At 43.0% G+C, this 24,520-nt stretch overlaps 2 protein-coding genes across 3 annotated transcripts in view; one reads left to right on the top strand and one right to left on the bottom strand.

The window, feature by feature from the left end:
• dcakd (dephospho-CoA kinase domain containing) overlaps positions 1-8,167 on the bottom strand; it is a 29,418-nt gene extending 21,251 nt beyond the window's left edge. Inside the window, exons 1-2 of one of the 2 annotated variants that reach the window (XM_043706285.1) lie at positions 8,050-8,167; positions 109-227 (exon numbers count right to left, since the gene is read on the bottom strand). In XM_043706285.1, the coding sequence (XP_043562220.1) occupies positions 109-220 (112 nt within the window). In that variant the 5' untranslated portion in view covers positions 221-227; positions 8,050-8,167. Of the gene's footprint in view, positions 1-108; positions 228-7,711; positions 7,999-8,049 lie in introns of those variants that run through there. The other variant, XM_043706286.1, reaches the window with a different exon arrangement.
• Positions 8,168-8,410: 243 nt separating this feature from the next.
• The window catches only part of LOC122557981 (glycylpeptide N-tetradecanoyltransferase 1-like), a 79,060-nt gene continuing 62,950 nt past the window's right edge, over positions 8,411-24,520 (top strand). The window contains exon 1 of the mRNA XM_043706284.1: positions 8,411-8,716. Within this exon, the coding sequence (XP_043562219.1) occupies positions 8,619-8,716 (98 nt within the window). The 5' untranslated portion in view covers positions 8,411-8,618. The remainder of the gene's footprint in view (positions 8,717-24,520) is intronic.

Here is a 24,520-nt window from a genome sequence, read left to right as displayed (position 1 = left end):
TGATACTTCAATAGGGAGGGAAACTTCAAGGAAGAGAAACAACAATCTTTACACTTCACAGTAGTCTCATATCATAAAAAGCTTGTTTCTGTGATATTTAAAACTTACTCTGTCTTGCTATCTGATCAGCATCCACGACTGGGCATCCAAGTTCACGGAACACAGCAGCAACTGTGCTTTTCCCTGAAGCAATCCCACCAGTCAGGCCAACCAGGAACATTTTCTTTCTAATATGGGAGTAGAAAGATTGAGTTACTATTCTGTGCAGAGTAGGGAAGCACATATATCTGCTCTGCCAGACTGAAAAATGTCATTGTAGCCATTGTGTAACATAGTAGGATTTTAATGAAATTTCTTGCGTCTATGCACTCCCTCAGTGCACATGGTGGTGGAACCCCATAAATAGCTGAAATTAGGAGCACTGAGGTATTGGTTTTGGTCCAGATCATTAATAACTTCCAGTGCAACTCTGAGAACATCAGTTGAGTATAGGGGTGCACTCTTCCATGAATCAAACAGACTCTCAGTCACACACGAATGCAGATCATATGCCTAGTGTGCCAGAGGTAAATATGATTCCAATAATGAGGTAATACTTTGTCTTCAGGAAGAGCGAAGGGGCAAGGAGTAAAGAGAACATTTTCCATTGGGATAACACCGTTTTTGGTCAATGCATGAAGAAAGTAAATTTCCATTCAATAAATAATATGCTAAATTTTATCTGGTATGTCTAATACCATCAGGATCATACATGGGAATCTAATCCTAATGAATTGCTAAATAAATCATGACTGCAGTGAACACACATTAGACAGAATCCCATCATGACATAAGCTTTGCCTCTATTCTACTTTATTCCACTACCTCTCAAACAGTTTTCTTCCTGTTCTCTGCTAGACATTCATATTCCTGTTGAGGAGGAAGAGAGGTCTGAGTTTTTCCAGCAATTTTGAACAGTAAAACTCCATGGACTCCAGTAGTCCTCCAGCTACCTGTGGACTTTGACACTAGTGACAATCGTCAATGTGTTTCTATTAATTGGTGGACAAAGATGATTTTTGTGCAAACACATTAGAGGAGCACTGGAATCGACAGAGACACTTCCCATGGTTAAACACCTCAACAAAACCTAATAAAAAGGGTAGATCAGCAGATCAGCATCTTTACAAGAGAAAAACCGAAAGCATGAGTGGGAGAAAGCAGCAACTTCTAGTCATGTACTCCGATCCAACTGTCATTTGATTTATTGTAGGCACGTGTTTAACAGCCATAGCTAGAGCTCCAGTGATATGGTAACAAGCTTTGCAGAGAGCAAAGGATAGATTTTATCTCAGCTCTAACTTAAGAGCTGGAAATAATGCAAAATATATCCAAAATACTTGGGCAACAATATATTTAGACGGGAAGAAAAGAAGTTGAACATCCATCAACAATCTCAATGATAAGGTTGCCCTGAGTGTCACATGGAGATGGAGTAACGGAAAGTCACAAATGGCCTCAGACTTGCCAGAATGGAAGCATGGGGGCAAATAAGGGTCTGTGTTGGTGGGTTGGCAGATAAGAGACAGAGAGAGAGGGAGAGACAGAAAGAGAAAGAATGAATTATACCCAATACCACCAGCAGATATTTCTCTGCAATACTGAGTGAATATCATTTCCACAGGTACCATTTTTAAAAACTGCAGTCCAACTGTACTTGCTAGTTGAAGAGCAGGGGGCTATTCATTCTGATACCAGAACAATATTTATCTCTCAACCAATAACATGAACAAATTATATGGTCATTATCATATTGCTGTTGGTGAGAAATTGCTCGACACAAATAAGTTGGCTGAGCTATCTATATTAAAATATTTCTTCCACACTGCAAATTATATTTCATTAGCTCTTTATGAAATACAGAGGACATGATCAATGCAATAGAAATGCGCTTATTTTACCATTGATAATTAATATTTGTTTTCACATATAAATAAAAATTAAAAATACAAAGATTTGCTGATTACATCTTCATCATTTGCGAATTCTTATGCCTGCAAGAAGGATTTTGAACACTATAATTACCCAATGTGATGCCAATGCTCACAATTGTTATGGGTCTCATCGCTACACACTAGGAGATTTCACCTGGCTTTATCTATAAAGAGATGTCTAACATTAACTAAATCGATTTAAATAAACTGAAGAAATCTCTTAATATTTCAATTCAAAGTGAGACTATCATCATTAGCAGCTTGCATTGAACCGATAGCTAAACTTTATTTTTTGGAGTTGTTAAAGTAATTCATTTATTTAGTTTATTCACTGAAACAATCATTGTATTTACCAACATTTTGGAACTGGTGGTTGGAACTTATCCAATTGACTTCTATTATAAAATTCATCTGCAGAGTTTTCTGGGAATATATTTCCACAAACAGCAGGACTTTACTGTAGCAGAGAAAGTAGCAAAAAGGGAAGTTTAAAGATGTATAAATTGAACAGTTTACTGGGTTTATCCAATCCCTGAACAGTTAAGTGATTAATCACCTTCAGATTTACATTGCCCTCATAGTGCCTGAAGAAACAGCCAAGATTAGTGCTTCCAAGAGACTTTCATAAAGCAGAAGGGCCATAGTCCACAAGGAGTGAGAAAATGCCGCAGACAAGATTATCAGGCTAGGCACAGCACAGCGCCATCAATCAACTGGAAAAGTTAGTTGCAGCATCAATAAAAAGAAGCTCAGGTGATTCTTTCATCTGGTACAATGAAAGGATCACAAGACAAAAGAGTCTATGGGGTGATGGGAATTGGAAGGTGGGGGGAGATATTGAAATCATTTATATCCGACCTTGACTTTACGGATTTGGAGAATGCTGTAGTTACATTGTTAAAATATAGGGAGTTCTGCAGGGCCACACCCTTCCCTGCAACGATTTACATTACAGACCTGTCTCTGGGTTTGCTATGCAATATAAACAAGATGGTCTACTTGCCTCTGGTGATGAGAGACATCATCCTTTTTACACTGATTTACTTTGCATCTTATAAAGGCTAAAGGTTGTTTATGTTGGCCCATGCCGCTGAAGCAGCTATGAGTTCAGTTTTAGTTGGAAAGGTCTGCAGGGAGAACAGGAATACATCTAGAGAACAGCTGGGCATGCTGAATGTACTGAACTTGAACAATAAGTAGGGCAGAGCAGCCTGCAATGTAAATATGAAGCAGTCAACTTCAAAAACACTGCTCCAATGGCAACAAACTCATGTACTGCTGCACAGGAAACATCTTAAAAGCATTTTTTCTCATTTCACCGGATTTCCATGCATTCAAAGATCAATAGTAATCAATACTATACTGTCAATTAAACAGTCTTACTTTTTTTAGATTAGATTAGATTTCCTACAGTGTGGAAACAGGCCCTTCAGCCCAACAAGTCCACACCGACCCTCCGAAGAGCAACCCACCCAGACCCATTCCCCTACATTTACCCTGACTACTCCACATAACACTACAGGCAATTTAGCATGGCCATTCACCTAACTTGCACATCTTTGGATTGTGGGAGGAAACCGGATGAAGCAGAGCATGGAAGAAGGCCATTTGGCCAATCAAGTCCATGGCAACTCCACACAGCGTAATCCAGACCCATTCTCCTGCTTCATTACTGTAACCCTTCTGGTTTATTTCCATCTAGTGCACATCCAATTTCCTGTTGACTGTTACAGAACAGAAGGCTATTCAACCCATCATGCCCATGCAGGCACTCCTAAGGAGGAATTCATGTACTGCCACTCACTCTCCTCAAATCCCTGCACATTCTTCTTCTTTTCACAACACAGGAAGCCACATTGCCCACTGTGACTACATTAAAATGAGCCAATGCCATTTCCCAGCATTGTTCCACATCCAGGAAGGTTACAGAACTTCAGATGCACCCCAAACCACCTTTTAAAATGAGACTCGTTATGAGAGATATAATCGGTAAGGTTGCAGAATATAGAAAAATTGGTGGCATGGTAAATATCAAGGAAGAAAGCCTAAGACTTTAGGGCTGGTCAGACAGGAGGAACAGGGTAATTAGAATTTCATCCAAAAACGTGTGAGGTGATGCATTTTGGAAGGACTAGCAAGGCAAGGGATGTTGAATGGTAGAATCCTGCGAAATACAGGAGATCAGAGAAACCTTGGTACCTAGGTCCACAGAACCTTGAAGGTCGAAAAAATGATTAAGGTGGCATATTGGATACTTATCTTTGTTATTCAAGATATTAATAGTATGTAAGCCATGATGGTGCTGAATAAACTGTCAGTTAAGCCATAGCTACACCTCCGCTCACCGCATTATTGCAAAGGCATGACTGCATTAGAGACAGTGCAGAAGAAATTCATCAGTATGTTGCTGGGCTGGAGCATTCCAGCTGTTAAGAGAGACTAGACAGATTGTGGCTGTATCATTTAGAGTAGAGAAGGAAAAGGTGGTTCAACCATGGGAACGTAGTGGCTGTATTAGATCCAAAGAAACGACATCCAAGTCGGACAAACAAAGAAGCAAACATGAGGATTTTCACCAGTTCAGATTTCAGAAAAAGGAGGACAAAGGGTTTGATTAATAAGGGGGAAATAGGGTATGAGAGAAATAATGAAAAGTGATTCTAAAAGCATCTTAGGTATTTGAAGAAAAAGAGTAAGTGAAGACAAATAGACCAATTAAAAATACTTTGCTTAATTCTGCTTTTACGAAGGAGGACAAAATGTTATGGAACACACAGTCTAGTGAGAGGAAGGAACTAAAGGAAATCAATACAAGTAGGAAAATGGTATCAGGGAAATTTATGAGCTCAAAGTCAATAAATCCCCAAGTTCTGATAATCCATAATTCCAGAGTATTTAAGGAAGTAGCCCTAGAAACACTGGAAGCATTGGTGGTCATCTTTCAAGATTCTATAAACTCTGGAACAGTTGCTATGGATTCAAGGATAGCTAACATAACCCAGTATTTAAAAAAGGAAAGAGAGAGAAACAGTGAATTATAGACCAGTTAGTCTGATATTGGTGATGGGGAAAATGCTAGACTCCATTACAAAATATTTAATGGCAGAATACTTGGGATCAAGGACCAGACAAAGACAGCATGGATTTACAAAAGGGTAATCTTATCTGGCAAATGTACTAGAACCTTTCAAAGATGTAACTTGTACAGTTGAGAAGGGGGACCCAATGGATGTTGTTTACCTGGAATTTCAGAAGGCTTTCAATAATGTCCCACATTTGAGATTAGCATGTAAAATTTAAGTGCATGGGATTGGGGGGTAGTGTATTGACATGGACAGAGAACTGGTTGGCAGACAGGAAACGAGGAGGAGAAATAAACGGGTCTTTTTAACAGAGACCAGTTGGGCACCACAGGAATCAGTGCTATTCACAATATATATTAATGATGTAGACCAGGGAACTAAATGTAACATCTCTAAATTTGAGATGACACAAAACCAGGTGGGAGGGTGAACCAAGGGAAGGATGCAGAGATGCCTTAGTGTGATTTGGACAAGTTGAGGGATGGATGAATACATTGCAGATGAATTACAAAATGCATAATGGTGAAATTATCCATTCAGATGACAATAGATTGGGAAAGGTGAAAATGCAATGAGACCTGGGTGTGCTTGCACACCAGTCATTGAAAGTAAGCCTGCAGGTGCAGCAGGCAGTGGAGAAGGCAAATAAGAGCATGAGAAATAGGTACAGGAGTAAGTTGTTTGGCCCCGCCAGCCTGTTTCTTCATTCAAAAGCATGATGAGTGATAAAGAGTCCACTATTCCATATCCTTGATTTCCCTACTGAGTAGGAATTCACCTATCTCAGCCTTAGATTCTCACATTAGCTCCACCTCATATTGCTCCAGAATCTCAACCCTCAGAAGAAATTCTTAGTCCTAAATTAGCGTCCTTTATTCTGAGCTTATGTCTTCTTGTCCCAGACTCTCCCATGAGGGGAAACATCCTATCAGTATTCACCCTGTCAAACCCCTTAAGAATCATACATGTTTCAATGAGATAAAACATAAAAAGTAGGTGTAAGAGTAGGTCATTCAGCCCTTCCAGTCTGCACTACTGTTTAATATGATCATGGCTGCTCATGTATTTTCAGTATCCCATGTCAGCTTTCCTCACCATACCCTTTGACCCCTTTAGACACAAGGGCCACATCCAACTCCCTCTTGAATATATTTAATGAACTGTCCCCAATAGCTTTCTGTGGTGGAGAATTCCACAGGTTCACAACTCTCTAGGTGAATACATTCTTCCTCATCTCAGTGCTGAATGATTTATCCCTTATTCATAGACCGTAACCCCTAGGTCTAGACCTCGCCAACATCAGGAACATTCTTCCTGTATCAAGCCTATTTCCAGAGATCACCTTTCATTTCCTAAACTGCCATACACACAGTCCCACACTGTTTCGCCCTTGCACGTAAAACAACCGTTTCATACAATACATTCACTCCCTTCTTTCAAGACATTTATTGCCAAAACAGTTGTAGTCCCACGACTGATCCCTGTGGAACCCCACTGGTCACCAATCTGTAAAAAACAAAACCTCTTTATGCCAGTCACAGCTTCCTACCCACAAGCCAATTCTCTAACGTTTTAGTATTTAGGTTTACACTCACAATACCAAAGCAAACAAGACTATAGGCCAAGTACTGGGAAATAGGATTGGAATAGCACTTCACGGGTCAAAGGGCTGCAGGACTGCTTGAAATGCCATAGTACACAAGGTAATGGGCCAAGTACTGGATAGTGTGATTAGTCAAGTGCTTGATGACCATACAAGCATAATGAACTCATGGCTTTATTTCCACGCTGCAAAGTTCTATGACTCTATCCTTTCAGGCAGTAAGTATCAAATGCCTACCATTCTCTGGTTGATTCTCCATCCTACCACCATATGCTCTCCAAGCTTTCTGGCAAACACTTTAAATCTAGAGCACAGGTAATTGACCCTTCTGATAAGGGAGTTCTTCCTATCCAGTCCCCTCATAGCTTTGCTCACTTCAATTAATTCTCCCTGTCCTTCAACCTCTGTTCCAAGTATTGATTGTTTCCACTTTCACCAGCCACGAGAAGCAAGTTCCAAGTCACTCCAACATATAGTTCAAGTTCTTCCTCACACTCACCCTGCATCTCTTGCCCAAAACCTTAATTCAGTATCTCATCCTCCTTGTATTTGAAAGGCCAAGGAGATTTGTTCCAATCTTATACAAGGTGGTTTTGCAGTGCAGAAGGTTCTGGCCCCTGCCTCAGCCAAAAACTTCAGGCTCAATTCCCACCCAGGATTTAAGGGCCAAATATGGGGCATATGAGAGCTCATTCAATCAGCAGGATAAATAAAACAAAATCGTTGTTTGAGGGGCAGTTTGCAGCGACAGGATTGTAGGGAAGAGTAAGGCTACAAGATTGTGTAGTGTAGTGAAATTGTTAGCATGAATAATGGAGACAGTCTCTACATCGGATAAATTTTAAGCACAGCCTCGAATGCAGAGAATCCCTGGTGGGACTTTCCATTACATTAAAAGTCATCTTGTTTTGTACTTGCAACTTAGAGACAAAAAACCCTGCAGATGCGGGAATTCAAAGTAGACAAGCAGGAGGTTACACCCGAAACGTTGACTCCTCCACCTCCTAATAGTGCCTGGCTTGCTGCGTTCTTGCAGCCTCCTGCTTGCCTACCTTGTATGGTCGGAATACAACCGGCCGAATAGCCTCTGTGCTGTAACCGTTCCACGATGGGCACAGACTGCAACTGGGCCTTGGACCGAGTTTAAAGGCAGGACCTTAACAACGTGCCATCGGAGCTGGAAGTGTCAGACCGAAGGCAGCCGGGGGGTAGTGGAGGAGCCGTGAGAGGGGGGTGGGTCCTCAGGTGACACGGGGAGGGTGAGGGAGCAGAGAGGAGCCCGGGGGGGGGGGGGACACCGGGCCAGAAACCGAGCTGACAGGGCAGGCCTCCTCTGTCACCAACCCCGGCTCGCAGTACCAAACCCATCCCGACCGACCGACCGACTCACTTTAAACCGACTCCCGGCGCCTCGGGCCCACAAGACGAGAAGCGGGGGGGCGGGGCACACAGAAAGAAGCCGCTCGCTAATTGGCCGGGTGTCCAACAAACGACCAATCAGTCTGAACTTTACTCAGCCCGCCCCAGAATCCAGGTTACTGAGTTGAGACCGTGCAGTTTGGGAGTGTATGTGGGTGTACATATATTTGTTACTAGAAAGGAGTGAATTGCACTTCAGAACAGCTTATCATTCCTCTCTTGGACATTTGTACATCTATTTCCGAATTTAAAAGGTTAAAAATACTTCTGTTCCAAGCGGCTCGCGTTGCATGCTGGTATTTGTAGTTTCTATGATGACATATCTGCTTGCCCCAGCGGTGCCACCCGCGGTCGGAGGACTACAATTCCCAGCATGCCGCATTTCCCAACCTCCCGCTGTCCCCGCCACACGGCGCCGACGCATGCGTAGCGTGGACCTATGGGAAAGGCACCGCCGGAGGAAGGGGGCGGGAGGGACGCCGGGCCAATCAGCGGCAGCGTCGCTTCGTGAGTCGCCCGATCGCGGTCGATCCCCGAATCATGGCAGACGATCATGAGACAGCAACAAAAGATGCGGAGGAGCTGGACGGCTGCGGCAGCGACTGTGAGAATGAAGAGGAGCACGCGCACACTAAAGGGTATGTGAGGGTGGCTGCTGCCTCTGTGACAGGGCCCAAGGCTCAGGGCCCGGCCCCGGGGAGACGGCGCTGCCTTCACACCTCACCCTCCCCCACCCGCCCCGCACCTAAACCCCGCCCACCTCCGCCGCGCCCATTGGACAGTCCTGCTCCCCACCCGCCCCGCACCTAAACCCCGCCCAGCACCTAAACCCCGCCCACCTCCGCCGCGCCCACTGGACAGTCCTGCTCAGTGACAGTGATAGTGGGTGGGATGCGCCGGTACGGTGCTCCCTGATTGGACGGTGTCCACGTCCATCAGCGTAGCGAGCTTCCGCCATCCGCCTGAGCTGCTAGTGGGAGCACAAGGTCCCTTTCCCTCTCGGGGTAGGATCACACCCACCTCGCAACTCAATGGAGGCCCTCAGGGCATTAAAACCGGCCTCTTCCCCATACCCCCTGGGCTGCTCAGATCCAGGATTAGGATTTATGCAGCTCCTTGCACATCTCTGGGTGTCTCACAGTGAGATGCAGGCCACTGAGCACTTTTCAAATCCTTGTAATCACATAGCTATACAGTGATGCACATCCCACAACCAGCAATCGCTATTAAGTCTGTTTTTGTGATATTGGGTTCAGTTATCAAGATTGGTTATGACACTAAGCAGAGCTCCCCTCTTTTTGAGTAGCACGGTGAGTCCTTTTACTCTACCTCCCATTTTACCACAGAGGTAGTCAGACCATCTGTGTCTGTGTAAAAGCAGTGCTCAATCCCTCGTCACATTAATGTGTCAATTGGGGTTATGTGCTCATGTTTCTTGAGGCTTGTGTTAAAATTGTGTCAATCCCCAATTCAAAAGGTAACATAGAGTCATAGAGATATACAACACAGAAGCAGATCCTTCATTCCAACCAGATATCTTAAATTAACCCAGTCCCATTTGTCAGCACTTGACTTATATTCCACTAAACCCTTCCTATTCATATACCCATCCGGGCGCCTTTTAATCTCGTCATTGTCCCAGCCCACCATCACTTCCTCTGACAGCTCATTCCATACGTGAAATAATTGCCCCATAGCTTCTTTTACATCTTTCGCCTTTCACCCTAAACTATGCCCTCTAACTCTGGAAGCCCCCATCCAGGGAAGAGACTTCATAATTTCTTAAGTCTGTACTTGTAGTCAACTGTTCATTCTAATGTTCTGTTCCCACATTGTTTACCATCTTCGCTAAGGTTGGTGAAGAAGCCCACTTTCTCTGTGTTAGTTCTATTTGCTGTCAGTCTTTGCTTCCTGGTTTGGCAGATCTGTGCAGGGTTATCCCAGTGGCTGATTCGAGAGCTGTGTGGCTATACAGACCACAACCTATCTGTTCACCCATCACTTGATGACCTGTACTGGCTCGTGGTTCAGCATTGTTTTGATTTTTTAAAGTTTCTAATTTTTGTTTCCGCATCGCTTTATGGTTTTATCTCTCCATTTTGAACCTCTTCATTGCTTTACCACTCCAGTCATGCAACTTTCCAAGATCTCTGTGCACTTCTAATTCTGTCCTGAGTGCTGAAAGTTCCTCTCTCAGTCTTTGGGCATAAAGGTTTGAAAAATTACTACCACGGTTGAGATTTTGGTCAACTGCCCTCTGTCAAATATGTCTGATAATGCTTTTATAAAGTTCCTTGAAAGGTGTTGTTAAAGAAATTGTAAAGTTGCAAGTGGGTGTTTTTTTTAATAGTGTCCACTAGCCTGATGTGCCATCTTGAATTATAACACTTTTGCTAGTCTTTTGTCAAGAGCATGAACCATCTCTGCAAAGAGATAGTCAAAGTGCAGGTTCTATTGTGGCTTGCAGTTGCTTCTGAATGGACAGTCTCTCAAGTGTCCTTGATCTGACAGAGTACAGGTTGTTAGTTTGAGAGTTTTTGAAATGATATAAGGCTCAAGCACGGCATGCCCTTTTTCTGTTCACAGTCTAAGGGCGTGGAACATGTGTTTCTGAACAGATTGGACATTTCAACATGAGTAGCAACAAACCTCTAGCAAGTTGTGCATTGAGATACAGAATTTAGTTGATTTTGAAAAACAAGGATAAAGACTCAAAGTATTTTCTTAAACTTTGGAAACTTTCTGATCTGATATTATTCAGCAGAATGCACATAAACCTATTTTTGGCCATCATAAATACTCGTAATCCATTTCTTCCTCAGTTCCCACTGAATGTACTTCAAACAATTGATTATATGTAATGAGAACACTGAATGCATCTCCTCTTGTGAGGGCGCATTGGATTGAATTTTCCATGTTCTCCCAGAATACATCAGCTTCTGCTGAAATGACCAGCTTTCAATAACTCATCAGCAATGTTTCTTTAATTCCTTGCAGTGGTTGGCCTCATTGGATGGAGACCATCTAGTGACTGATATAAGATTGATAGTTCCATGTTTACTCCTTGGCCTGTGCGCTGTTAGCTTATCTGAAGCAAGGCAAAACGGAGGAGTTTTAATCTGTTCAAATTCTCAATATTGAGCCATGTTGCCACTAAATTGGTTTATACAGACATCTGTGATGTATCCATAGAGTAGCCTGTAACCACTCATGCCTGTTCTTGATTAAGGTGCTGAAAGCTACCAGCACCTGGGCTGTGGTACCCAAAGAAAAGCCTTTGGGAAGGAATTTCAGCAAACTCATGAGTTTCTCCCTTCTCCTTGTTGGAAGAGCAGCTTTAATCTCCAAAATGTTAAAGAAGTTCATGAATAGAAAATATGAGAGACCAATTGTGTCAGCAAAAAGGCTTGGGGAGAGTGAAGTCAAAGGAAATGGAGGGGAAATTCAGTGCTGGTTGAGTTGTATCTAATCCAAAAAAATGTTTGTGGTTACTGGATGTCCTCTGCCGCCCTGTTTGCCAATTCCTGCAGCAGCATTAAGCCCAGGCCTTTACCACCCAGAACATTTGCCAACTCTGGTCACCCTCTCAGCCATGGCGCATCCCCTCCCACTCAAATCCACAATAGTGGAGATGTGGATCCCTAAGCTGCAGCTGTTGTGAAGTGGGAAGATCTGGAGATTCCTGATAAAGGGCTTATACCTGAAATATCGATTGGATACTGCCTGACCTGCTTTGCTTGTCCAGTGCCACACTCTTCGACTGTGATCTCCAGCATCTGCAGTCCTCACTTTCTCCAAGTTCATTATGTTCCAGATATTGATCAGGCTCTGATAAAAGACAGGCAGCATCCTGAGGGAGACCTGAAGACCTTATGAACGGGAGCTGCATGTCATAATTGAGGTTAGGAACCCTGTAGAAGAAATACATCACCAGGGTGCGCTATCTAGGAGGCTTGATGTATTGGCATTGTTGGATAGCCCAGAGACCAAAAATCACATCTAAGTATTAACTATGCTTGAGTTTGCTTAGTTTCAGATATCAGACAAGATTGGATGTTTTCAGATTATATTAGATTCCCTACAGTATGGATCAGGCCTTTCAGCCCAGTAAGTCCACACCAACCTCCAAAGAGTAACCCACCCAGACCCATTCCCCTATTTAACCCTGACTAATGCACCTAGCACTACAGTCAATTTAGCATGGCCAATTCACCTAATTTGCACATCTTTGGACTGTGGGAGGAAACCCTAGCAGTCACAGGGAGAATGTTCAGACTCCACACAGACAGTCACCCGAGGCTGGAATCGAACCCAGGTCCCTGGCAATGTGAAGCAGCAGTGCTAACCACTGAGCCACCGTGCTGCTCCTATGGTAGTAGCTACAAGAGCTCTTTTAATTAACTCTTCAAACCGAATTCCCCATTTTACTTCAATAGAATCTAGTAGATACTAAAAGACCTTTGACTTTATGATAGAAAATCATTGAAATAGCTGAAGATGGTTGGGTCTATGACACTACCTTGAGAGCTTGTGTGTCGAGTTCCTGTGATTGAGGTCATTGACCTCCAACAACCACTTCAATCTTCCTTTGTGTTAGGAATGATTGCCACCTGTGAAACTTTTCCTGTTGATACCTATTGAGTTCAGTTTTGCTATGGTGCCTTGAGGCCTCACTTAGTCAAATATCGCATTGATACCATGGCAGTCACCCTCCCCTCATCTCTCTGTCTCAAGTCAGCTCGTTTGTCTACGTTTGGACTGTGGCTGTAATGAGATCAGGAGCTGAATGGATCTGGTGGAATCCAAACTGGAGTGAACAAGTTATTGTTGAAGAAGTGTAATTTGATTGCACTGTCAACAATCCCTTCCAACAGTTTGCTACTGATCGAGTGTAGAATAATGGGATGGTAACTGGCTCGGTTGAATTTGTCCTGCTTTTTGTGGACAGGATGTTCCTCGGCAATTTTTCACATTGAGATGGTCACCAGTGTAAGAACTACTGGAGCAGCTTGGTTTGAGATGTAGGGTACATCCCTTTATAGATATTGCAAAGCAGTTTTTGTTTTTCAAAAATAATCATCTCTTCTAGTTTAGGAAACTCTGCAGCCTATTTGTTCACAGGAAGCTCCCGCAAGGTGATAAACACTTAAAAACAGATTATCTAGTGGTTATGAAAGCAATATTCAGCCTTCCTTATTACTGAGTCTAGTTTGTAGCTCTCATGTTGAGTGGGAGGGTCATCTTGCTCTCCTCCATCATGGCTACACTTCCATGTATTCATGTGTTTACCACTCTTGGTATAACGATCAAAGGCTACTATGTGGTCTACTTTCTCCTGAAGGTCTAATGGGTTAGGGATGTCTCAGTGGTTAGCACTGCCGCCTCGTAGTGCCAGGGACCTGAGTTTGATTTTAGCCTTGGGTGACTGTGTGGAGTTTGCATGGGTTTCCTCCAGGTGCTCTCACAGTTTCCTCTCACAGTTTAAGATGTGCAGGTTTGGTGGATTGGTCATGGTAAAATGTGGATTTACGCGGATAGGATGGAGGTGTGCGTCTGGGTGGGAGGATCTTTGGTAAAAACAAGGACTGCAGATGCTGGAAACCAGATTCTTGATTAGAGTGGTACTGGAAAAGTACAGCAGTTTAGGCAGCATCTGAGGAGCAGGATCTTTGGAAGATTCGATGCTGACTTGATGGGCAAAATGACCTCTTTCTGTATTGCTGGAATTATGTGATACTGTAGTTAATCCAGATGATCACAGAATGCAGCAGCTCCTTGTGAGTCTCCTTTTGCTTGGAATGATCTCAGGATTTGCTGGCAATATGGAACAGGCCCATTTCCTGCATTTCTAGACACCTTGGGTTTAAAATGATTTCTTTATTATTTAGGAAATAACAGATTAATGTAGCATCTGATAACAGCCTCAGCTTCTGTAAATATGAACTAAATAAATTACTTTTGAAGTGCAATCAATATTGCTTTATATAGAAACAGTAAACTGTCACAACTGGACTGGAATATCAACTTAGCTCATGTACTGAATTGTGTAATTTCTTTACCTGATTTTAAGTAGCACATAACAATGTTTTAATTAACATTTCAGTGAAGTGTAAATGGTTGGGCTTGAGTGTGGCTTAGTTCTGAAGAGCATCTAACAGTAAAATTCCAGAACTTTGCATTATGAAATGTTTTCATTTATTCCTTTATTTTAAATTTGTTTCCTTCATTAGCCGAGGCTTAGAGTTTAAGACCAGGAAAGTTATGGTGGAACTATATAAAATATTGGTTAGGGCACAGCAAGAGTATTGTGAGCAGTTCTGGAGGGATGTTTTAACACTGGAGAGAGTGCAAGGGGATTTACCAGAATGTTGTTTGTACTAGAGAGTTTGTTATGAAGGGAGATGGATAAGCTGGGGTTATTTTCCTTAGAGCAGAGAAGATTGAGAAGGAATATGATTAAGGTGTATGCAATTATGTGGAGCATAAATAGGGTAAGACAGGAATAAACCTTATTGGAGAGATCAGTGACCAGGGACCATAGATTTACAGTGAGAGACAAGAGGTTTAGAGGAGATGTGAGGAAAAACTCTTTCACCCAAAGGATAGTGAGAATCTAAAACTCACTGCCTGTAAGGCTGGTAGAGGCAGAAACCTTTATAACGTTCAAGAAGTATTTAGATGTGCACTTGCGATGTCAAGGTATACAAAGCTGTGGGCGAAGTGCAAGAAAACGGATTGGATTTGTTGAGTGCTTATCTTTGACCAGCACAGAAGCAACGGACTGAAGGCCCTTTTGTAGAGATCTACAGCACAAAAACTCTAAATATAAAATTATGTGGAGTATATTCTAGTCAGTGGGATTCAGTATTACTAGATATAGACTTGTCACTGTATAGCACTGGAATATATTGGCAGACCTGCCTATGCTCTTCACTACTTTATAAACACTTAGAGAGGGCTGTCACTGTTTGTCATTTTTATAAATAAATATAAAATTATGTGGAGTATATTCTAGTCAGTGGGATTCAGTATTACTAGATATAGACTTGTCACTGTATAGCACTGGAATATATTGGCAGACCTGCCTATGCCCTTCACTACTTTATAAACACTTAGAGAGGGCTGTCACTGTATAACAATGGGTTGAAGTTCCGGTGTGTACAATATGTTCATGTCATCCTGGGTTTACTACTCTGGTGACTACCACACTGTATCACTGTTTGACACTGGCACATAGATACTGTTTGTTTTGTAATGTTGTACAATCCTTGATACCTGACTGAACAAGAAAAGAAATTAATCCCATAGAGTCATAGTATTTATAATGTCAAAAAATGTCCTTCATGTCCAAGCCAGTCATCAAACATACATCAGTTCTGAAGCTATTTTCTAACATGCCTATAGCTCTGTGACCTATGGCATTTCAAGTATTTAGCTAAATACTACTTGATAGTTCCTGCTTTTACAACCCATTTAGACAGTGATTTCTGGATCTACTCCCAAACCCGTGAGTGAATCTTTACTAGACAACCACCTGATGAAGAGCGATGCTCCGAAAGCTAGTGTGCTTCCAATTAAACCTGTTGGACTATAACCTGGGGTTGTGTGATTTTTAACTTTGTACACACCAGTCCAACACCGGCATCTCCACATCATGTTTACTAGAATCCACTGTACTTCCTAGTGTTAACTTGAATCTCTGCCTGACACCTTGTTGACTACCATACTAAGTGTAAATGTTCTCCATATCTACATGATCTATGCTCATCATCCACCTTGTACACCTCAATTAGATCCCACTGCTCAAGGAAAACAACCTGAGCTTCTCCAGCTTCTCTTTGTAACTGATTCATTCCAGGACAGGCAGCATCTTGGTGAATCTTTTCTGCACCCTCCCTAGTGCAATCACGTCCTTCCCATTGTGTGGCAACCATAAATGCACTGTGTACCTCTGTGAACTGATGTGTGTTCAATGGTGATTAATGAAGGCAAACATTCCATAAGCCACCTTACCCACACTAGCTCACTGCCTTCAAGGATCTATGGACATGCACAGCAGTGATCCCCCGTAACTAGCTTCTTACCAATCAATGTTTATTCCCTTGTCTTGTTAATCTTTCCAAAATGCATCACCTATACTTTCCAAAATGAAGTTTCATTTGCTGCTGTTCAGCTCATCTGACCAGCCTGTCTATACAGTAATGTAGTTTTCATGAAATAGTCATAGTCATAGAGGTATACAGCATGGAAACAGACCCTTCGGTCCAATGCATCCATGCCGACCAGATATCCCAACCCAATCTCGTCCCATCTGCCAACACCTGGCCCATATTCCTCCAAACTCTTCCTATTCATATACCCATCCAGATGCCTTTTAAATGTTGCAATTGTACCAGCCTCCAACACTTCCTCTGGCAGCTCATTCCATGCTCATACCACACTCTGCGTGAAAAAGTCCCTTTTAAATCTTCCCCTCTCACCCTAAACCCTCTACTTCTGGACTCCCCCACCCCAGAGAAAAGACTTTGTCTATTTATCCTACCCATGCCCCTCATGATGCTATAAACCTCTATAAAATCACCCCTCAGCCTCCAACGCTTCAGGGCAAACAGCCCTAGCCTATTCAATCTCTCCCTATAGCTCAGGGACCAGAACTCAGTGTAGTGGCCATCACTAAGACGAAGGTGCTAGGGAAACTGAAAAATCTGAAGGTGGATAAATAATCTGCAATGGATGGACTACATCCCAGAATTCTGAAGGAGATTGAAGAGGCATTGATGGTGATCTTTCAGGAATCGCTGGAGTCAGGGAGTGTCCCAGACAACTGGCAAATGGCTAATGTACCACTTCTATTTGAGAAATGAGGGAGACAGAAGACAGGAAACTATAGGTTGGTTAGCCTGACCTCAGTCGTTAGTAAGATTGTAGACACCATTAGTAAGGATAGGATTGCAGAGTACTTGGAAGTACATGCTAAAATAGGGTTAAGTCAGCACAGCTTCATGAAGGTGAGGCCATGTCTGTTAAGTGAATTCGAATTATTTGAGAGGGTAACAGGCAAGTTAGACAAAGAGCGCCAGTGGACGTGATCTATTTGGATTTCTCCACAGCCAGTGACAAAGGTGCTGCGCAGGAGGCTACTAAGGTAAGAGCCCATGGTGTTAGGACAAAGATATTGGCATGGATAGAGGATTGGCTGACTGGCAGAAGGCTGAGAATAGGGATAAAGGGGTCTTTTTCAGGATGGCAGCCAGTGATGAATGGAGTTCTGCAGGAATCAGTGTTGGGACACAGATATTCATGGTATATGTTAGAAATCTGGACAAAGGAATTGAGGGCATTAAGTTTGCAGATACATGAAGCGGGGAGGTGACAGAAGGACTTGGACACGCTAGGAGAGTAGGTAGAGCAGTGGCAACTAGGATTCAGTGTGGGAAAGTGTTAGGTTGTGCACTTTGGTAGGAAGGTTAGGGGCATAGATTATTTTCTATACAGACACAGGCTTTTGAAATCTGAAGCATAAAGGGGCTTGGGAGTCCGACTTCAGGATTCTCTTAAGGTTAGCATGCAAGTACAGTTGACTGTCAGGAAGGCAAACACAACATTAACCATTCATTTCAAAAGGGCTAGAATGCAAGAGCAGAAATGTATTGCCGAGGCTGTGTAAACCTCTGGTTAGAGCGCTTTTGGAATATTGTGAGCCAGTTTGGGCCCCGTAACCAAGCATGAATGTGCAGTCCATAGGAGGTTTACAAGAATGATCCTGGTAATGAAGGGCTTGTCATATGAGGAGTGATCTGGGTCTGTACTCTGAGATTAGAAGAATAAGAGAAAATCTCGTTGAAACTTGATAGAGTGAACACGAAGAAGAAGTTTGCACGAGTAAGAGATACTAAGACTTGAGGTCACAGCCTCAGAGTCAACAGCCTTTAGAATTGAGATGAGGAGGAATTGCTTCATCCAGGAGGTGGTTAATCTGTGGAACTCATTGCCACAGAGGGCTGTGGAGGCCAAATTGTTGAGTGTCAAAATCATGAGGGGCATGGATAGGATAAATAGCCAGTTTCTTCCCTGGGGTGGGGGAGTCCAGAACTTGAGGGCATAGGTTTAGGGTGAGAGGGGCCAAATATAGAAAAAGACCTAAGGGGCAACCTTTTCATGTAGAGGGTAGTACGTGTATGGAATGAGCTGCCAGAGGAAGTGGTAGAGGCAAGTACACTTACAACATTAACAGGCATCTGGACGGTATATTATTAGGAAGGGCTTGGGAGGATATGGGCCGGGTGCTGGCAGGTGGGGCTAGATTGGGTTGGGCTATCTGGTCAGCATGGACGAGTTGGACCGAAGGGTCTGTTTCAGTGTTGTACATCTCTGTGACAGAGATGGCTTCTTGATTGGTAAGGGGATCAGGGGTTACAGAGAGAAGGGAGGAGAATGGAGTTGTAAAACCATGATCGAATTGTGGAGCAGACTCTGGGCTGAATGGCCTAAATCTGCTCCTACATCTTATGGACCCAGGCCGTAGATAGGTGACATATAGGGAGTCAGGGGTGGTTGATAGCGAGGGCATGAGTGTGGCTGTCAGCGGTTCCCTTTCTTCCTCATACCAGGTCCCTAGTTGAAGCACTAATTGCCTTTGAACAAAACCCTCTCCTACCACTGCAAGCATGAAAGCAATTCAAACAGGGAGTGATTCTCTGGTTTGTGGAATGCAAAGTCACTGACTGCAACTGGGTGAACACTAACAAAGGTACTTGAGTGGCTCGTGAATGCCCACTTAAGGCTCTCAGTTAGCAGTGTGATGGGAAAGGTGTCCACTTGGTTTCCATTAACTTACTCAGAGTACAGTGAGTAAGTTAATGGTGGGGTGGCACGGTGGCTCAGTGACTAGCACTGCTGCATCACAGCACCAGGGACCCAGGTTCGATTCTGGCCACGGGTGACTGTCTGTGTGGAGTTTGCACATTCTTCTCTGCGTGGGTTTCCTCCGAGTGCTCCTGATTCCTCCCACAATCCAAAGATGTGCAGGTTAGGTGAATTGGCCATGCTAAATTGCCCTTGGTGTTAGGAGTGAATATAGGGTAGGGGAATGGGTCGGGGTGGGATACTCTCCGGAGGGTCGGTGTGGACCTGTTGGGCCGAAGGGCCTGTTTCCATACTGTAGGGAATCTAGTCTAATCTAATCTAATCAGTAGGAGAAAGGGAGGACTGCAGATGCCAAAGATCAGAGTCAAAAAGTGTGGTGTTGGAAAAGCACAGCCGCTCAGGCAGCATCCGAGGAGCAGGAGAGTTGAGGTTTTGAGCATAAGCTCTTCATCAGGAATGTTGGGGGTGGGGCACGGTGGTGGGCAAGGGGGCTGAGAGATAAATGGTAGGAGGGTTGGGCTGGGGGTAAGATAGGTGGGAGGTGATGGTAGAATGTGGTGGTGGAGGAGGCCCAGGACTTGCATGTTCTTGGTGAGTGGGAGGGGGTGTCAAAGTGTTCGGCCAAGGGGCAGTGGGGTTGTTTAGTGCGTGTCCCAGAGATGTTCTCTGAAACCTCTCGAATATTGAGATATTGTAAGAAATTATTGTCATAAGATTGAAAGCATTGGGAAACTTTTTAGTCACCTAGCCCCACAACTTGCTTCATGGATAGTTGTAGGGTAAAAGAAGAAATGTTTTTAGCATGTAATCAAGGGTAAGTTGTGTTTTTCAATTTTGCTAGTTGATAGACACACTGCCTTCCCTGATTGGCTGTACATGATGTTTGTGGCTGGGAATGTTGGAGTTCCTTTATTGGAAAGATGTCTGAGTAACACAGCTATGTGACCCTGGAAAATACACTCTTATTGGCTACACCAACACTCATCTCAGTCCAGCATTGAGGAATACGCACAGCAAGAAAGAATATGGTTTAGCCAGTTTTGTCTGTGCCATCTCTCTGTAAGAACAACTTTGTAAGTTCTAATGAACTGCCTTATCCCTGTTGTGCTGTAAAGAGTTTTCTGCCCATTTTTTCCACATACTTTGACTTTACAGACAAGCTTGTCATATGCTATTTTATCAAACCCTATCCTAATTCTATTTGTCATTTATGTGTGTTCCATTTGTTTATTCCCCAATTTTTCTGAGTAATAAACCTCCTTTGTCATTTTGCTGGGTAATTGAAAGAAGGGAGAAAACTAGGAATGACAGACTGTTTAGCCTAACATCAATAAAAGGAAAATACTGCAGCCTATTAGAAAGGATGTGATCACACGACGCTGAGAAATTACAAACAGGCTTACTTAAGAGCATCACTGTTAGTGACGAACTTATCCATACGAGTTCTTCACCTTAATATTATGTAGTGACAGGCCTGTCTCCGCCAGTATATAACACAATATTATACAGCCACTGATTTGTCCCCACCAGAACTGCAACCCAGAGTTGTACGATGGCAGAACTGCACCACTGCCAGTACGCTGCCTCAATGTTTTACAGCGATAGTACTGTGAATTCCGTTGCATCATCGTTCCATTAGAGGTTCCTTTTAACTTCAACTATTTAACTTTTCTTTGACTCAGCAGTTACTATCTCTGAGTCAGATGGTTGTCAGTTGTAGTTCTCCTCTGAAGAGCTGAACACGTATGCCAGGCGGACACATCAGTGAAGTGCTGTTGGTTCACTTTGGCAGTATTCATTCAGTTATTTTTAAGTGATTAATGCATTTAAACTTTGGCAATCCATCCCTCAAAGCCCAGATTACTGACCTCTGTTGGTCACTGGATTTTCCAGTTATGTTTTGCTTTGTGAGTGGCTGCTTTTAGTGATGTACTGAATGGGAACCCACTTTGAGTCCCAATCAATAGTTTGAAAACCTGCCAATTTATGTGGCTGTTTAGGTTCTGGATGTAGGTTTGCTCGCTGAGCTGGAAGGATCATTTTCTGACGTTTTGTCACCATACTACGTAATATCTTCAGTGAGCCTCAGGATGAAGCACTGGTGGTATTTCCTGCTTTATATTTATATGTTTGGGTTTCCTTGGGTTGGTGATGTCATTACCTGTGGTGATCTCATTTCCTGTTCTTTTTCTCAGGGGGTGGTAAATGGGGTCCAAGTCAGTGTGTTTGTTGATAGAGTTCCGGTTGGAATGCCATGCTTCTAGGCATTCTCGTGCATGTCTCTGTTTGGCTTGTCCAAGGATGGATGTGTTGTCCCAGTCAAAGTGGTGTCCTTCCTTATTTGTATGTAAGGATATTAATGAGAGAGACTCATGTTGTTTTGTGGCTAGTTGATGTTCATTTATCCTGGTGGCTAGTTTTCTGCCTGTTTATCCAATGTAGTGTTTGTTACAGTTCTTGCACGGTATGTTGTAGACGTCATTAGTTTTGATTGTTGACTGTATAGGGCCTTTCAAGTTCATTAGCTGCTGTTTTAGTGTGTTGGTGGGTTTGTGGGCTACCATGATGCCAAGGGGTCTGAGTAGTCTGGCAGTCATTTCCGAGCTGTCTTTGATGTAGGGGAGAGTGGCTAGGGTTTCTGGACATGTTTTGTCTGCTTGTTTGGGCTTGTTGCTTAGAAATCAGTGGACTGTGTTCATTGGGTACCCATTCTTTTTAATACTCTGATAAGGTGATTTTCCTCTGCTCTATGTAGTTCTTCTGTGCTGCAGTGTGTGGTGGCTCATTTGAAATAATGTTCTGGTGCAGGTTTGTTTGTGCATGTTGGGATGATTGCTTCTGTAGTTCAATATTTGGTCTGTATGTGTTGTTTTCCTGTATACGGAGGTTTTGTCCGAAGGCTCACTGAAAATGTTATCTAGTATGGTGATGAAACGTATGAAAATGAACCTCGCAGCTCAGCGAGCAAACCTACATCCAGAACCTCAACCTGAGTTACAAATCTCAAAACTCGCTGTATAGGTTTTATGCTTCAGCCCATATGGACGCATGAATTAGGAACTTGAGTAGGATACTGAGCTTCTCGAGTTGGCTACATCTTTCAGTATGATCGTGGCTGATCTGATTGTAACCTCAAATCTACACTCCCACCTAACCCAATTACATTTCAGCACCATTATTATGAGAAATATCTGCCTCTGACTTAAAAATATTCAAGAACTTTGCTTCCACCACGTTTTCTAGAGGAGTTCCAAAAACTCACTCCTGTCTGAAACAAAAATTTTGCTTCATTTCTGTTTTGAATGAGCACCCCCTAATTTTTTTTCTACAGGATGTTTAAGATTCTTCCATAAGAAAAAAACATCCTCTCAACATCTACCCTGTCAAGACCCCTTAGGATGTTTTGCCTCACTTACGTCAACTTTCTAAATTTCCCTGGGACGGGAAAGGTTCCAGTGGATTGGAGAATGGCTAATATAACACCCTTATTCAAAAAGGGAGGGAGGCAAAATGTGGGAAATTACAGACCAGTAGTTTAACATCTGTTGTTGGGACAGTGTTAGAATCAATTATCAAGAAAGCAATATCAGGACATTTGGAAAGTCAAAACGCTATCCATCAGAATCAGTATGGTTTTATGAAGGTCAAATTATGTTTGACTAATTTGCTAGAGTTCATTGAAGATGTAACAGGCAAGGTGGTTAATGGGGATATTGTAATTGTAATTTATCTGGATTTCTGGAAGGCATTTGATAAGGTGCTGCACAAAAGGTTAACAAGGTTCGATTATATGGGATTAGGGATAATTTATTAGCATGGACGGATGACTGGCAGGTGGACAGAAGACCGAGCTGGGATAAATTTTTTTTTCTGAATGGCAAGATGTAATTAGTGGAGTGCCACAGAGTTTGGTCCTTGGATCCTAGCTATTTTCAATCTACAACATGGATAGGAATCATAGAATCCCTACAGTGTGGAAACTGGCCATTAGGCCCAACAGGTCCACACCGACCCTCTGAAGAGTAATCCATCCGGACCCATTCCCCTACTACTCTACATTTACCCTTAACTAATGACTCTAACCAACACATCCCTGAACACTATGGGCAATTTAGCATGGCCAATTCACTTAGCTTGTACATTTTTGTACTGTGGGAAGAAACTGGTTCACCTGGAGGAAACCCACGCAAACACTGGGAGAATGTGCAAACTCCACACACAGTCGCCTGAGGCTGGGATTGAACCCGGGTCCCTGGCGCTGTGAAGCAGCAGTGCTAACCACTGAGACCCCATGGTTCTATAGTCAAATTTGTGAATGAGCCAAAAACAGGAAGAGTGATAAATTGCAATGAGGAAATAAGAACTTTACAAATGAATATAGGTAGGTTAGAAGAGTGGGCCAAAATGTGGTACATGGAGTTTAATGTGGCTAAGTGTGACATCTTGCATTTGAGCCGAGAAATTGGGAAGGTGACCTGTTGTCTTAATGGGGAGAGACTTCGGGGTGCTCCAGTGCAGAGGGATGAAGGTGTACTCGTTTATGGGTCACAGAAAACGAGCATGCAGGTACAGCAGATATAAAGAAAGTGAGTGGAATGTTGGCTTTTGTAGCTAAAGAACAGAATATAAAGGTAAGGAAGTATTGTTGCAATTATACAAAATATTGGTGAGACTGCACCTGGAATATTGTGCAGTTTTGGTCCCCTTATTTGAACAAAGATGTAATGGTATTAGAGGCAGTTCAGAGGAGGTTCATTAGATTGAGCCCAGTCATGAGGGGTTTGTCGGATGAAGAGATTGAACAGTTTAGGCCAAGGCTTTCTGGAATTTAGAAGAATGAAGCGTGTTCAAATTGAGTTTTTTAAGATGATAAAAGGTATGGATAAAATAGACGTGGAATGGATGTTTCCTCTTGTGGGGCATTCTAAGATGAGTGGTCAAAGTCTTAGGATAAGGAGTAGCAAATTTAAAACAGTTGTGGAAATACTCCTTCTCCCAAAGGGTTGTAAATCTGTGGAATTCGCTCCAGTAAGGTACTGTGGATGCTGCGACAGGTAGTAAATTTAAGGAGGAGTTAAACAGATTTTTGATTGGTAATGGGATGAAGGGATATGAAGAGAAGGCAGGAATATGGGGGTGAGGAGTATATCAGTCATGATCAAATGGTGGAGCAGTCAGGATGGGCCGACTTGTCCTAACTCTGCTCCTATAACTTATGAACTTTTCCTTTTCTAACCGCTATTGCAAGCCTAGCTTCTCCAAGCTTTCCTCAATAGACAACCCCAGTTCCAGTTTTTTTTTGTCTTTTCTGCCTGAAGCTCACCCTTCCTTAAGTAAAGTTGTTTAGACTTCAGTCAAGATTAGAATAGTCCTGGAAATGCACTGCAGGTCAGTCAGTATCCGAGGAGCAGGAAAATCGACATTTCGGGCAAAAGTCCTTCATCAGGAATTCTGGTCTACTTACAGGCCAATCGACCCAACCAGTCCATGCTCCAATTTGGATTAGATTAGATTCCTTACAGTGTGGAAAGAAGCCCTTTGGCCCAACCAATCCACACCAACCATCTGGAGAGTAA

This window comes from Chiloscyllium plagiosum, chromosome 16 (assembly GCF_004010195.1).
Source record: "Chiloscyllium plagiosum isolate BGI_BamShark_2017 chromosome 16, ASM401019v2, whole genome shotgun sequence".
Lineage (NCBI taxonomy): Eukaryota > Metazoa > Chordata > Chondrichthyes > Orectolobiformes > Hemiscylliidae > Chiloscyllium > Chiloscyllium plagiosum.
This window is presented reverse-complemented; position numbering and strand designations above follow the sequence as displayed.